General features: G+C 43.2%; 1 protein-coding gene and 1 long non-coding RNA gene across 3 annotated transcripts; one reads left to right on the top strand and one right to left on the bottom strand.

The window, feature by feature from the left end:
• Positions 1 to 98: 98 nt before the first annotated feature.
• Positions 99 to 8563, bottom strand: SLC46A2 (solute carrier family 46 member 2). 2 transcript variants are annotated; one of them, XM_068175786.1, is made up of 4 exons: positions 6079 to 8563; positions 4462 to 4545; positions 2698 to 2854; positions 99 to 1215 (listed from the first exon to the last, which is right to left on the bottom strand). In XM_068175786.1, the coding sequence occupies exons 1-4, from the start codon at positions 7136 to 7138 to the stop codon at positions 1158 to 1160; spliced, it is 1359 nt and encodes a 452-aa protein (XP_068031887.1). In that variant the 5' UTR covers positions 7139 to 8563; the 3' UTR covers positions 99 to 1157. The 2 variants fall into 2 exon arrangements, with proteins under 2 accessions (XP_068031887.1, XP_068031884.1); XM_068175783.1 differs by lacking the exon at positions 99 to 1215 and adding an exon at positions 1285 to 1457.
• LOC137464435 (uncharacterized) lies at positions 2821 to 13873 on the top strand. Its single transcript, XR_010994234.1, has 2 exons — positions 2821 to 3082; positions 13682 to 13873. It is a non-coding gene; the product is annotated as an uncharacterized lncRNA (long non-coding RNA).
• The last annotated feature ends 484 nt before the right edge of the window (positions 13874 to 14357 follow it).

Here is a 14357-nt window from a genome sequence, read left to right as displayed (position 1 = left end):
GGAATATTTGCTGGGGGTGGGGTGTGGAGGACAGATGTGGGAGACAGGGTGACAGCAACTTCCTCAAAGGAAGGGATTGTGTAATGATGAACCAACTTCTGCTTGCTATACCCATCTCAAACTGAAGCTGCCTGATTTGCCTACAGATTAGTTCAGTTATTTAAGGGCATTTAACTTCCCTTTACTTAGTCCAGGACCTTGGAAGCTGCTTAATCCTTCTTAGTTCAATTAGCATGCAAGCAGACACATCCTTGTGAGACATGCCACACTTTTGATGCATGTTTGGGTTTATGTGACATCATCTCATGCTAGTTGCTGCATTGTATGAGGTTCCTTTCCAACCCAGATTAAAGCTGAGGTAACAACTACATGGTATCAGTGTCCCTACAGCTCCATAAATCCTGTAGGAGTTGTGTGCTGCACTTAGCTGTTCTTAACCTGTGACAAGAGTAGCACATCATGGTGGTGTGAGCTGAAACACCAGCATTAGCTCTTGAGTCTTAGTCCTTGCATGAGCTCTGTTGAAGTACTGTCCAGGGACAGTGGGACATTCTCCCAGAAATCAGGGACATGAACATCTTTTCAGGGGTGTTTTATTGTAGGGATTACTAAAATGCTGTTAATCTTACATATTTTTATGGTGTTATTTATTTAATGGTCTTGTAAATAACATTAATTGGCTGGGCTGATAACATCTGTTGGAGGTGGAGAGCCGGTGTGTCCTGCTGATGGCCCTGTGTACAAGGCATGTGGCTTGCAGCCCTGTTTCATCAGCCAAAGTCACAGAACGGCCCTGAGATTTCTGAATGAACAAACAAGAAGGAACTAATGGAAAACCTATCCTCTGCTTTCCGCTTCCACTCTGAATTATATGTCTAGAAATGCCATTTTCATTTCTAGCCTATATCCTTGTGCCTCTTAGGTATTGCTGACCAGCGTAGCAAAGAGCAGAATGCTTTGAGGACTGCTGGTGTGCAATAGCTAATACACATACCCTGCAGGATGGGGCGCGTGCTGCAGAAATAACAAGGCAATCATCTCTTGCTGGGCAAGCTTAGTGGCTGAGAGGTTGTGACATGCTGAGAAATGGAAATATAAATGTTATGTGTCCTGTTGTGTTGGTAGGGACTAATGATAACAACCAGAAGATGCCTCTGTTACTCAGTCAGAATCTCAAGGGAGCCAGTGGTTGACCGTTGTTTGATGGCCACAAAGCTGTAAAAAACATTAAAAAATGCAGATAATCAGAATTAGCAAACTACCTTCTCAAACTTCAGTCTGCTCTTTCCACATCTATGTCTTAAACTTTGCTGGGGTATCTGGAGCTAGCTGAGTGCTAATGGCATTCGTCTCAGTGGTCTGCCAGCCTCTCTTGTGTGCAATGACATTGGCACCATGTGTCATCCTTCACTTTAATAACCCATGTTTGTACTGATAATGATACTTCTATTTGGAACCTGTATTAAAAAGCATTTGAGTAGCTCGCAGTGACCCCTGTTAAACAGAGGGTTGCATATAAGAAACAAGTCTTCCATGTCTGGAAGATCTGAGGAGGAGAGCCAAGAAAATGATGAGTAGGAAGTAGCCTTCCCCACACTAATAGTCCTGAAGACACTGATTGTCAAATGCATTCAAAAGCCTGGAAGGGCTTTGGTGCTCTCAATAAAACAGAGGTGGTGGTAGAGAAGCTTTCCTTAGTGTTGCTTTTTCTTCTTGTCTAGGTGGTGCAGCTGAAGTCTTTTAGTGCTTTTACATACACAGTGCTTTTACATACATACGTAATGCTTTTAGACTTTGTACTACTGTATTTTGTTTAAACTACAGCAGAGCTAGGCAAGAATTTTGCCTAAAATGAGACATTAGCCTATCCAGTATGTGCCTTATATCTGAATGAAAATACTGTTATTACGTGGATTAAATATTGACATTATCACAGTTCACTTCATACAGAAAGGATCTTGCTGTTTCTAGTAACGCAACAAGCTGTAGAGTCTTGGGGAGGCTCTAATTGACAAAGTGAGATTTGGAGGGAGATCCTTCAAAAATTCTGTAAAAGTAGATGGAGGGGTTGTTTCAGCTTTCTCTCTTCAAATTAAGCAAGTTTTGTGCTTAAAAGTTGTTTCTGAAATTGTACCTCTCAGTCACTCCATGTTGGTACTGCTGGACAAATACAATGGACCAGAAAAATAACCTTTTCCTTCACTGTGGTAATGGTTTCTCTTTGAAACATTTGAGGGAGACTCAGAGTATTCTTTTCTGTCTCAATGGGTAAATAACATATAATGGAATTTTTAAAAAACATTTTAATTCGTGTAGGGTTATTCCTTCATTCTACTTACTACTATTTTCACAGTACCAAACACATATATTTGTGTGAATGCTTTGTCCCCTGGGATTATTAGCTGTTAAACTGCCAAATTCTCTTCCTACAGCAATTCATGTTACATTAAAGAAAAATAAGATTAAAAAAGCACTGGCTAGACATTGCAACTTTTGTTCTTTGAATTTCCTTGATATTTGTCAACTCATTTCTGCAAGTTTCTTTGGTTTTTTCCCTTTTATTTAATTCACTTGGTGGGGGTGGTGTTTTCTTTTTCAAATTCTTTCCTATCTGTATTATATACTTTAGACCTAGAATCAGGAAGCACAGAGAAAATACAACATGTCTTTTTGCACAAAATCTTTCCCATTTCTTACCTTAAAGGGAGGAGACTCAGGCAGCCAACTAGAAAAGACAAAATGAAGCAGAAGCCGCTGTACCAGTCCAGTGTGTTTTGATAGATCTTGTTGTAGACTGTAGATGTCACTACTCCCGTGGTGACTAAAGACAGCTGTAGCAGGACAAACACCTTACCTGTAAGACAAGAACATAGTTTGTTGCTGGAGATTAACAATCCAGCTGTGGTATCTCCCTGACAAATCCAGGATCACAATTATGTAGTCATTGCTCCACTAACACTAGATAGCATGACCTTCTATCTGCTTTGGTTCTAGACCACAATTAAACTATTTTTCTTTCTTTTAAGTGTCAGACAAAAGATTTGACTGGAAAACTCTCTGCCTAAACAGTCTACATATAAAGGTAGCTGCTTGTAAGAGCAGCAATAAACTGGTCAATAAGTGCTCCTTTTCCTAGAGGTAGAAAAATAGTCTAGACCTGACATTTTCAGGACAGGAGAAACTTTAGTCAGGGTCTGCTTCTGGCCTAAGCCTGAAAAGTGGTTCACAGGGTTGAAATAACAATGGGGATGTGTGTGTGATTTGTATGATATTTCATGTAGAAGAAAGGCAGAAACTGAATTCTAGTTGAAATCACTCTTTACTGAAGGGTTCCTGATATGGTAAATGGGTGAAAGGGAAATAACCCAGCCCAGTTGGGACTTGGAGTCTGGGGGCAAGGTCAGGGCTGTGTGCTGAGCTTGCTGCCCTGGTAGCCTTCTGCAGCCACTCAGCAACAGGAGATGAAACTGCAACCAGAAGGCAAGTGCTGCTCTGCTGCAGAGTCCTACTTGAGGTCTGGACTGTCACTGTCATCATGTGCAGCCTGTATGGCTCAAGGTGGAGGTTAAAAACGTTTGATTTATAGTGAGTAATTTGGGGTGTGAGCTGTGCTGTTTGTGGCAGGTAGATGATATTGCTACGGTGGATGTTGAGGGAGCACAAGCCGTAGGAATGAACTGGTGACAGAGCAGTGTCATGTTCATATGGCAGAAAGGAAAAGGACATGAAGGATGCAGAGGAAACATGTTTGGAGGAGGTATGAGCAGTTGTGGACCTGTGGTGCTATTTGAATGAATGGCCAGTCCTGTATCTTGTGTCTAAATCTAGCTCATTTGGGTAAAAATGGTAGGCCTCAATATGCTGCTGTAAAATGCATTTTACTAATTTTTATTAAGTATTTTAATGGAAAAGAATTCCAGCTGCTGTTCCAAGAAGGGTCAATCTTTATGTAAAAGTTACTCTTTGTAGTTAAATCAGGTGCGAAAGGAACAAACTGCCAAACTCCTGAAGAAACGTTTAGCGAGTATAACTGAAAAAAAGATGAAAATAATCCATCCTTCCCAAAACTGGAAGTGAAAGAAGTCAGATATAAATGGTGTGAATATAACAGTGCTTCAGCTCAATGTCCTGCTTTTCTTGGTTCTTCCTGCAGTACTGTGTTTTTGAGCAGCATCTCAGCTATTTTCCTCACCTTTGAACTATGCACTGATTGTAATCTTTTGAAGTATGTGCTGAGAATTCTGTTGATAAATGATGATGCAACCAAGGACAAGAAGATTGGATATGAGAATCTTGTCCAGCAAGTTTATCTGCTTCTCCCTTCCTGTTTTTGGTATCATTTGTTCTGGTATTATTACACAAAGCACAGATTGCAGCAATAATTTAGCTTTCTTATAGTACTCTAGGCTGAATAAAGGGATTTCAGGGAGTTTTAGTTGGTAAGGTAACCAAAATACTCACCATAGGATGATCCTTCAACATGCTTGGACAACATGGACCTGATGGTTGGTAAGGGGATGAGTGCAAAGAGCATCACTGCTCGTGCTGTAATGCAATGAATTTTGAGTTATCACCAGTATCTGCTCTTTGTGACCCAACACAATCACTGCTTTTGAACCACTGCTTTTGAATTACATGCCTCTGGCTTGGGCAGACACCTTGCTTCACCTTTTCTCATCCCTTGAGTGCTAAAAAGAGGTAGGTCCTCACTTCATCCAAGGCAGATATGCCACCTATTGCTCCCATTATCAGAGGTCCTTTGCCCAAACTAGACACGGTCTCTTGTTCTCAGCCAGACATCCCAGTGTAGATGGGATCCTCACTTTCCTTTGAGATCGTGAGGATGATGATTTAACATGCAGAGAGCTCCCTGTGCTACACAACCTTGACAGGAACAGTACTTTTATAACACTACATCTGTCTTGTATCGTGGTGCTTCTGGCTTGCAGTATACTAGCTTGTCTCTACTGTGAAAATTTATAGGGAGCTCATTACCTTCCTGTCAGCAGAACCAGCCTCAGTGAAGACTTGGTCCATGTCTAGAGTACCAAGGTGTTTCTGCAATGCAGGGAGTAAGCATCCTACACATTGCATAGAAGCAGGTCTTCAGGATGAAGTTAAGCTGAATTATTAAGCAATTTTTTTTACTTAATTTTTAAATCTTTTTTTTCCCCAGCTTCATTGGCTAAACAAACATAATCTCTTGAAATTTTCACTGTGTTTGGCTTAGTACACAAATACAATATCCTATCATCTTTTCCTTTAGAACAACTTTGTTTAATTTTCAATTTCCCATTCCCTATAGGGACAGACAGAAAAATCACTTCAGGACATTTATCTCCAGTGTCTTTCTCACAAGCAAAACCTTAAAGCCATGCAATAGACGATACTCTGTGAGATAGCTCTGGCACAATGAATGCAGTTCTTGGATTTTGTTTTTCATCAGAGGTTAGCTCCCAAAAGTAAACTTGCCTTTCCTTTATTATGGGATGCTGCCCCATCGATTGTTACCTGTCCCTTTGTGTGAGATTTTTAAACTATTGTGATACTTTACAGCTCCAGTGTTTCTTTGAGTTTCCCATCAGCTGTGCCTTCATATGACAAAAATTAATCACATCTTAAGATGTTCACATAATAGGAAGCCTCTGCCATTTTTCTTCTATTGTAGCCTTAAGCCTTGCCTCAGAGGAGGCAAGCGCTTCCTATTGCTGCAGTGATGCAATCCTACTAGTACAGGGAGTCAGCAGCAATTCCCAGTTGCCCAGTGTGTGAACACTGTACTGCTCAGATCTGGTCTGTGACCGACTGACAAATTACAAGTCAATGACCATTAAACTAATCTTTGGCAAAGATGTATGCCTCCTCAGATATTGTAGAGTGCTGAGTCTTAAAAGTACTAAGGGAAATGGGGAGAAAGAGGAATAATAAGAATGCTTTCTTGCAAATTGCTCATGTGATGATCTGCCTAACTCCCTGCTTGCAAATTTGTCACAAAGCAAAGCAAAAAGCTCTTTCTGTGATGTTGAAACACCCCCTTCTCAGCGTGTATTTGCTCATGTGAGTGGCTGTTCAACTCACCAATGTAGAACAGGAATGTCCACTGCACGAAGGCCATGATGAGGATGCCAGTGCTGAACGATGCTACTCCGATCATGATCATGGTAATATCCCTCAGGTATCTGGAGAACACAAGTACCCCTAGGAAACTGGTAATGAAGATCACGTACCCAGCAGCATTGCCGTGGCCAATCTCCACAGCATTCCAACTTAAAGGTTCCCTGAGCAAGAACAGTGGGAGTACATTCATTGCACCAACCACAGCCAGGTCATAGAGGATTGCTGCCACAAACAGCAGGATGATGATGAGTTTTGAGGGTGACACTGGAGTGGAGATGCTGCTCGCTGAAGGCTGGGAGCTCCCTGCTACCACTGCTTCTGGTAGCTGACCACCCACCTCCTCTGCACTCTTGGCTTTGGCAGGGCAGGAAGCTGCTGGCTTGGGGACTGTGAGGAGAAAAATGCTGTAGAGGAGACAGAAGGCGTAGCAAACAATGCTACAACACACCAGCACGGTGCCTTCTCGATAGTGGTCACTGAAGCCAACAAAGAGGTAGCCAGATGCCATGCTTCCAAGAAAGCCAGCAAGGCCGTACACCAGTTCAATAATGATGAGCCGCAGAGACCTCTTGCTTTCAGAGGACCCCAGGGATCCCAGAGCCATGATGCCTGCCCAAAGTGTGGTGAAGCCTCCTGTCAGCCCATTGATAGCAGCAGCCCCATACATCACTTCCACTGGCCAGCCCAGAAGAATCAGGAGAAGCAGGAGAGTTTTGGAGCCCAAATAACCAAGAAGAGGGAAGCAGATGGGGATCTTGCGATGTATCCTATCCCCCAGCTTGGACAAGCCATAGGCTGACACCAGTGGGCTCAAGCCCAGAACTAGGTTGTAGATGATATAAAAATTAGATACAGCCTTCTGCTGAGCATCTTCCAGGATGTGGGAAGGAGCAGTGCTGTTGGTCTGGTTGTAGTAGTTCTTCACTACCAGCAGCAGTGCTGTGTCGTAGAAGGCACTGGCCACTTGGGAACCCGCGACCACTGGCTCAATCCACGTCCTCATTGCCATTATTCCCACCATGCTGCTAGCCACCACCTCTTCTTGGAGACAGCTGCTTTCAGGAGCATTTGAGGAAACAGCACATGAGGAAACAGCTCCTCAGAAGCTCTGGAGGCATGTTCAGAAACAAGCAGCAAAAGGTCTGCCGGGCTGCACAGAACCAGAGAGTTGTGCAAGAGATGATCTGGCTGGCAGGATATTTGCAGCTCACCTTGCTATGTGTACACACACCTGCACACCCCTGTGCTGCTTTGAGCTCTGGCTCACACATGGAAGGCTTTTGTACAGCCAGAGAACGCCCTGCACGTGTCGACTGCTGCTGCTCCTCTTCCTGGTGTAGTTTCAACAGAGGTCAGATGACCTGGGGAATTTCTCACAGAGTAGGAAGTGAAAATGCCCTGATCAAGTAATTGCTGTAATTTGGGGTGGTGGTTTGTTTTTTGTTTGTTGACTTTTTGGGTGGTTTTTTTTTTTTTTCTTTTGGTATCCTTCATGTGTCAGAGAACTCTCAGAGTGGTTGTGGGGGCAGGGAATGGCTATGTGCCTTTTATCAGGTAATTTGTGAATTCCCTTTTACTGCCAGCTAATTTTTCTTTTTTCTACACAAATATCTTATTGTTTCTTTCGCTTTTACCTGCTTCTGTCTTCCCTGTTGCTGCATCATGCCCCTTATGTCATTGTTGTTTCAATAATGCAGTCAGGAAATTACACCAAAAAGAAATTAAAAGGGTAAAGGTCTATTTCTGGTAACCTGTCTCCTGTGGCTGCCACTCTGCTTACTGCATCCTTTGGCTTTACAATGTGGGAATTTGCAAGAGGAGGCAATTTATCCAGAGGCATCAATAACCGCTGTGTCCCAGTAATCACACAGCTTACCTGTAGGCTGAGGTGGGTGAGAGTCCACCTCTGGAGAAGAGTTTTCCAGCCCTAGGTCCTCAGGAAGATGGTTGTGCATCTCTTCAGGTGCTTATTTTCACAGACTCTCAAGCCTTGCAGCTTGAAGTCAGTTTCCAATTTTGCTGTTGCCCGAGGGGCAGGTAAAGTGACCCACTCAAGCAGGGCCCCGTTGGCACAGCACTGCTGCTAGCCAGAGGCACAAGAAGCTCTTGGACCAGGATATGGTGCAAGCAGGCTGCCAGCTCCAAGGACAATGCTTGCAGTCCCAGCTGCAGGAAGTACTTGGAGAATATTTGGCAGTCTCAAAAATGCTAACTTAAATTATCTCATTCTGTACTGGTTTAATGAAACATAACAGGCTGAATAACAATCTGTTCTAGGAAGATTTATGGTCATTACTTTAAAAATAAATTACTGATAAATTTGAAAAAAAACAATGTTAAAGCCTCCATCTGTTGGACTCTTTGTTGACTCAGGTGACATTTACTCAATGCCACAGCTCAAGGGTTTATGTTTTTCACTCTGTTTGGTTGTGCAATAATTTTTGGCATGTATACATGCCAATACAGAAATGAATACAGAAAGAAAGATTCATGATCTTAATAGGGAAAGGAGTGGGGAACTGTCCACTAGAATGATTTGCTCTAGAAAATTCCACCTTCATCAGAGAGTCTTTTGTTAGACCAAAAGACTCTTAGCCAGCTCTAAATTATATGTGTTGTTCTAAGAGTGCTTTTTTTCTTTTCCCCAGATTAGCTGCAAAAGGTGTCTAGTTTCTTCAGCTTTTATTGAGAAGTGGGACAGTTTTTTTTCAGCAAACCCTGAAATATTTCCAGAGTACAGAAATTCCAGACAGCTTTACTGAAAACCCCAGAGCATCAGCCTGTGACCAGTTTAAGCAACAAATGCAAGCAAAGGAATTGCCACATCTTACTTCACCCAGGGAGCCTCATGTCTCCCACCAGAATTACAGGGAGAGATAAATTACTTGTCCCATTCAAGCTTCAGTTTGGGACATGGGGTCTGGTGCCAAGGAATCAAATTTGAGTGTAGAGGTATGTTACAGTCACTGTGCTCAAGACACTGCAGATCTGCTCAACTCCTACATGAGGGATATTTTTCCTCCACACTTTGTTGCATATACAGACTGCTTGGCTTGTTCAGCCAGCTCTGTTCAGGCCTAGACAGCTAATGAACTGTGCAAAATGTTACTAGTGATCTCATGAATTATGTCTATATCTCCAGGATATTCTGTGTGTTCACTCACATTCAATGCACTTTTTAGAACTAGTTCTCATGGAAGGATATATTTCCATGTCAGTAACTGCAAAACAGTAAGTGTTAAAGTAAGAGTTTAGCTCAGGCTCCAAAATATTTACTATTGCAAAACAATTTTCACAAATCCCATATTCATTTGATGCCACAAAATCTTCAAAATTACTATTATCTAGTAATTTTTCAGATGCCCCTGTTCTTATATTACTAATTCTTAAATTACTAATATTTATAGGAACATTTGCATCTGCTTTAAAATATATTCATGCACCATAAGATGGAGCCTTAAGAGAGTGGCCTTTGACATTTAAGAAAAATGTACCTACAGAATCAGAGACTATCTTAACAACACAAATACAATGGTGTAGCCTGCTGGAGAAGGACCACACTGTTTTAGGTCATTTTTCTCTAGAGTGGTCTTGTCTGGAGGCCCACTAGAGGCAGAGTCAACACATGTTTCATCAGCTCTTCAGTTTGTCAATCTGGCCAAACCAGAGGTGTTTTATGTTTCTCTGTGGTGGTGTTTTACATTCCTATGCAGTATTGCTGTTTTTTTTTTTTCCAAACCATTTATAGCAATTCAATCACTTTTTCTTTCTGAACAGAGTTGCCATAGGGGTTTCAGGATGCTGGAGGACCTGGGCTATGCAAGTAGCAGCATTCTGGAACTTGATCTTCAGCATTCCTTGTCTGAAAAAGTCCTTTTGACATACAGGACTGCAATCCAATGTGGGCAAGTAAACCCTCTTGATCTCTCTCCCCTAAGCATGCTAATGGGATCTGTGATTTACAATCCCTGTCTGGCAAGGCATTTTGCCTCCAAGGTGCTAAATCAGCTCTGACTCCTCCTCTTCCTACTTGGATTGTACAGATGATCCTCTCCACTGTGGCTTTGTGGCCGTGGTGAAGTGGGGAAACATGACTAGGAACTGTAAATTGCCTGGGTCTGATCCTGGATGGAGCTGCAGCCCCATTACAGCCCCAGAGTGAGGGAGAGCTGGTTGGAAACACTGGGGAGAAGCAGCTGTTTTAGTGATGGCTGGTTTTCCTTTGGAAAATTCTTCATAAATGACCAAAGCATTCTGTGGTTTGGGAGACAGGCTTCCTTGGTGGCCGTCATCTAATTATATATAGCCTCTGCCCTCACAAGGTTTGTGGTTCTGCTCACAGGGATGGGGGAGATGGAGGAAGAACGGGAGCTGTGTGGAAAGCCAGAGGCACAGGAATGCGGCGTTCTAGTCCAAGGCAGTTGTCTTGCTGGATCCAGAGCCACTGATGGTGGAAGCTAATGCCTGGACTAAGTAAAAAAACATCTAACAGCCTTGTTTTGTGGCTCTGAGAAACAACATCAAGGTTGTTTAGGAACTCAGAGGGCTGGAGTCAGTGTCTGTGGCACAACAGCTGGTCAGTGCACCATTACTGTAATAAAATACAAGAACATGCCCTTACAGGTGCACCTGGAGGTGCCTCAGACACTGAGACCTCTGGGCCAGCAGTCTGGCATTTGGGAGTTGCAGCACCATCAAAAATGTTGGGATCATCTCTGGAGACATCTGCTCTCCTCTGCTTCTCCTGGGAGGAAAAGGAAGCAGAGGCCACAGGCAGTGGGATCACACAGAGGCCTTTTCCCCCATGCCTTGAGGCCTCACCCACTACTCCACGCGAGCAAAGTCCAGGGTGGTGTGCAGACTACAAAACCACTGGAGGAGGGATTTGCTCCATGGAGAGACCTCATGGGGTACACTGGCAAGAAGCATGGAGGGGAGGGGTGACCCCCCACAAGGGTAGGAAGGTCTGCCAGCCCTCCTTTGGAAAAGGCTGGCACTTTCCACTGCATCACCACCACTTTCAGAACAACATAGGAGAGTAGCAACAGCAGCACTGTCCAGTTTTCCTTCAGGATTGTCACTGGCTGACCAAGCAGCACCAGAAACCTAATATTCCCTTGATTTCACCACCAGTCATCATGGTTTTCTCTATTTTTCTCCATTCAGAATTTTCTGCTTACCTTGTTGGAGTCTCCTGTGGGCCTATTCCTTGCTGGAAATAAAAACACACCATCATTAGACAGATGCTTTTTGCTGAGTTGGCCTTTTTCCCTTTAGCTTCTTGAGGAATTTGGGCAATTAATAGTCCGGACAGCTAATTGTATGCCTTAACATTAATCCTCTCTATGGAAGCAGGAAGAAATGCTTCTTGCAATACCTGGTGTCTGCCTGATCAGCTGGACCACAGAACAAATCCTGCTGTCGCTCTTAGATAAACCCCAGATAATCCTCACACTAAATTAATTTTTTTGAGTATATGCACATCCTCCTTTGCATTTATATTCATGCCTTTTTAAAAACTGTTGCCAAGGTATATATGTGTTTGGAATAGAAGCACTGCAAATATTAAGAGTGTGCAGGCAGCAATGGCCTTGAAAAATGGGATGAAATAAACTGTCCTAGCCCTACAGCTTAAGCAATCCAATCTTGCATAATAGTGGATAGTCTAAAAAAATGAAATAGCTATAGCAAAAACATGATTATTAAAAAATTTCACTGCTGAATGAACTACAGTCATTAATGTATAAAAACTTGGTTCAAACCCACAGACTTCTCTCCCCTTCCTAAGTGCTCTCCAAAGCTATTTTGAAATAATTTTCCAGGTCTACTTCATATTTCATTTTCCATTTAGGTCTGGAAAACTTTTTGGCAATAGTAAATCACCTATGCTTAGAAGTGAGGGGAAGAAAGGAGAAAAGGAGCGCAAAGGAAAGAGGAGCACTGATTTTTCTGGTCTTTGCTAAATAGGGCCTTTGCTAAATAACTCAGCCCTAGCCAGGTACAATTAGAGGGAATGTATATCTCTCCATAAGCCGGAGACTCTACAAGAGGTGAGAGTAGCTGGCAGAGGACATCAGGGCAGTGGAGAGAAAAGGGATGAATCCACCCCATTTTCCTGGCTGAGAGGTGGAGACCATGAAAAGCATCATAAATATATAAAGATACAGGCTCTGCATTTCTGCTTTGTGCAAAGCATAAGTAGTTTTTCTGGAGAGGAAGGAAGGTATATATTTTTTTATATCTTCTGGATTTAGCCTTGCCTGCTAATCCATTCGTTTTCACCTGACAGATCTCAAGCCTAGCTCCTTGCCTGGCTAAATTTATCTTTCCAGGCAGGTAAAATTAATGCTGAAGCCATCACTTGCAGTAAGCCCTCAGTGATACCCCAGACATTTAGAGCAGGCAGATGGTAACTCACTCCTCACAACCTCTTTCTGTTTGCTCTGCTGGGCTGGGTCCTCAGTACAGAAATTGGGTATGGTTTTAGTAATTTAGATTTTTAAATTTTTTGCACTGTTTTATGCAGAACATCCTGTCAAACACATTCAGCCATTTGTTGAAAAGAAATAGCAAAAACCAAGAAATGGCATACACAACCCAAAAGCTGCAGATGCTGTGGCACAGTCCAGTGACCTTTCTAAGCCTTAGCACCCTTTTTTCCATACAGCAGACAGCAGCTCTTCACATTCTTCACATGGGGTGCGTTTACTCAACCTCAGCAGCTCAGAAATGAAAAACACAGGAAACTCAGTAACAAGCTCTCCTTGATTACAGACCACCATCTGATCCTCTGTAGGCCACTCACACAGGACCTTCAGCACAGGTGGTAGTGAATGCAGAGCCCACACACAGGTGGTTTTGGGCTATAAGCTTGCATGGCAGTGCCTATCACTGTCTTCACTGCAAACAGACTTCAATGCCAGCTGAGGATTTCTGGACAACCTGTGCAACAAGACACAGCAAATAATAGGTATAACCCTGTTTATAACATGTGCCATAGCCACACCTGGCTAATTATCCAGCTTGTTTTGAGCTGGCAGGGTGGAGAGGTCCCTGAGACAGAAGGGAAAGGCACCAGCATCCTCTATGGGGGTGGCTGGGAGGCTATGGGAGAGATGTCCCTTCTCATTTTGCTTCAGGGCACTAGTGAAAAATGGCACCAATGGTGCAATCTTCAGACAAGAGAGCAGAATTGTACCTGGGTGGGGAAACTGCAGTCCTGGTGCCAGAGAAGCCTTACCTGGAAAAGAGCAAGGGCTTTTGAGGCTCTGCAACCCATGCAGAGGTGTCACCTCCACTTGAAACACAGAGATGTGTCTGGAGTTCCCAACCCCACAACTCTGCATCAAAGTGCTTCAGGAGATAGCTCCAGATTCTGGAGAAAGATCATGTAGACAGTGGATACTACTTTGGAGTATGTTAGCTAGCATCCTCCTGAGCTGCTAATGAATTAACAGCCTTAGTAGATTTTGTGTATTCTTAAGGCTCCGGTACATGTATAAAAAGATATTGAAAAAGATATTTAAGGGACCTAAATACTGCATGTCTTCTCCCTTCTTTGCAGGATCCTGTTGTATCTGCAGGAAATTTTGGAGTTGAAGAGGGGTACTGGGTAAAGGGAACCAGGGAAGCAAGAAAGTCCAGGCAGCTTTCCAGCAATATTGCTGCTGCTAACTTTTTACAGGCTGCACTTCTTCAGTGTTTAACAAGCACAGATAAATATACATATATACATAAATGTAAATTTTAAACTGTGGCAAGACAGCAGCTGTTGCTGGTGTTTGCTGTTTCCTCAATGCTTCATTCCAGCAAGGTGGAGTACTCAAGGCTTCCCTGAACTAAAACTTTTCTTTTATGCCTGATTGTGTAGATGATGAAATGGCCATACTAGTTGAGAGCAGCACTGCTTTTTCCCACTACAACCTCTGCATTTCTAGGCAATGGTTTCAAAGCTCCTGCTTAACTGCATGTGGGCAATGGGGAGACACCTCCCAGCCACTTTACCCATTTCAGCATGGCTTTGTACCTTGGTCACCAGCCTAGAATCAGTGATGCTCTTGAAAGGACTGCCAGCTATACTCACCTCCTGAAAGACTGCTAACACCAGTCATTGCAGGAGCTGAGACACTTTTGTTTGCTGAAGACCAACAGGACACAGCTGTGGGTCATGTCATGTGCCCTCCAGAGGACCATGCTCTCCTTGCTCTGCTGAAGATGAGGTCTCTTTGCTGCTGCAGGGC

Source organism: Anomalospiza imberbis, chromosome Z (genome assembly GCF_031753505.1).
Source record: "Anomalospiza imberbis isolate Cuckoo-Finch-1a 21T00152 chromosome Z, ASM3175350v1, whole genome shotgun sequence".
In the NCBI taxonomy this organism is placed as follows: Eukaryota; Metazoa; Chordata; class Aves; order Passeriformes; family Viduidae; genus Anomalospiza; species Anomalospiza imberbis.
The sequence above is the reverse complement of the archived record's forward strand: the minus strand, read 5'-3'. Positions and strand labels throughout refer to the sequence as shown.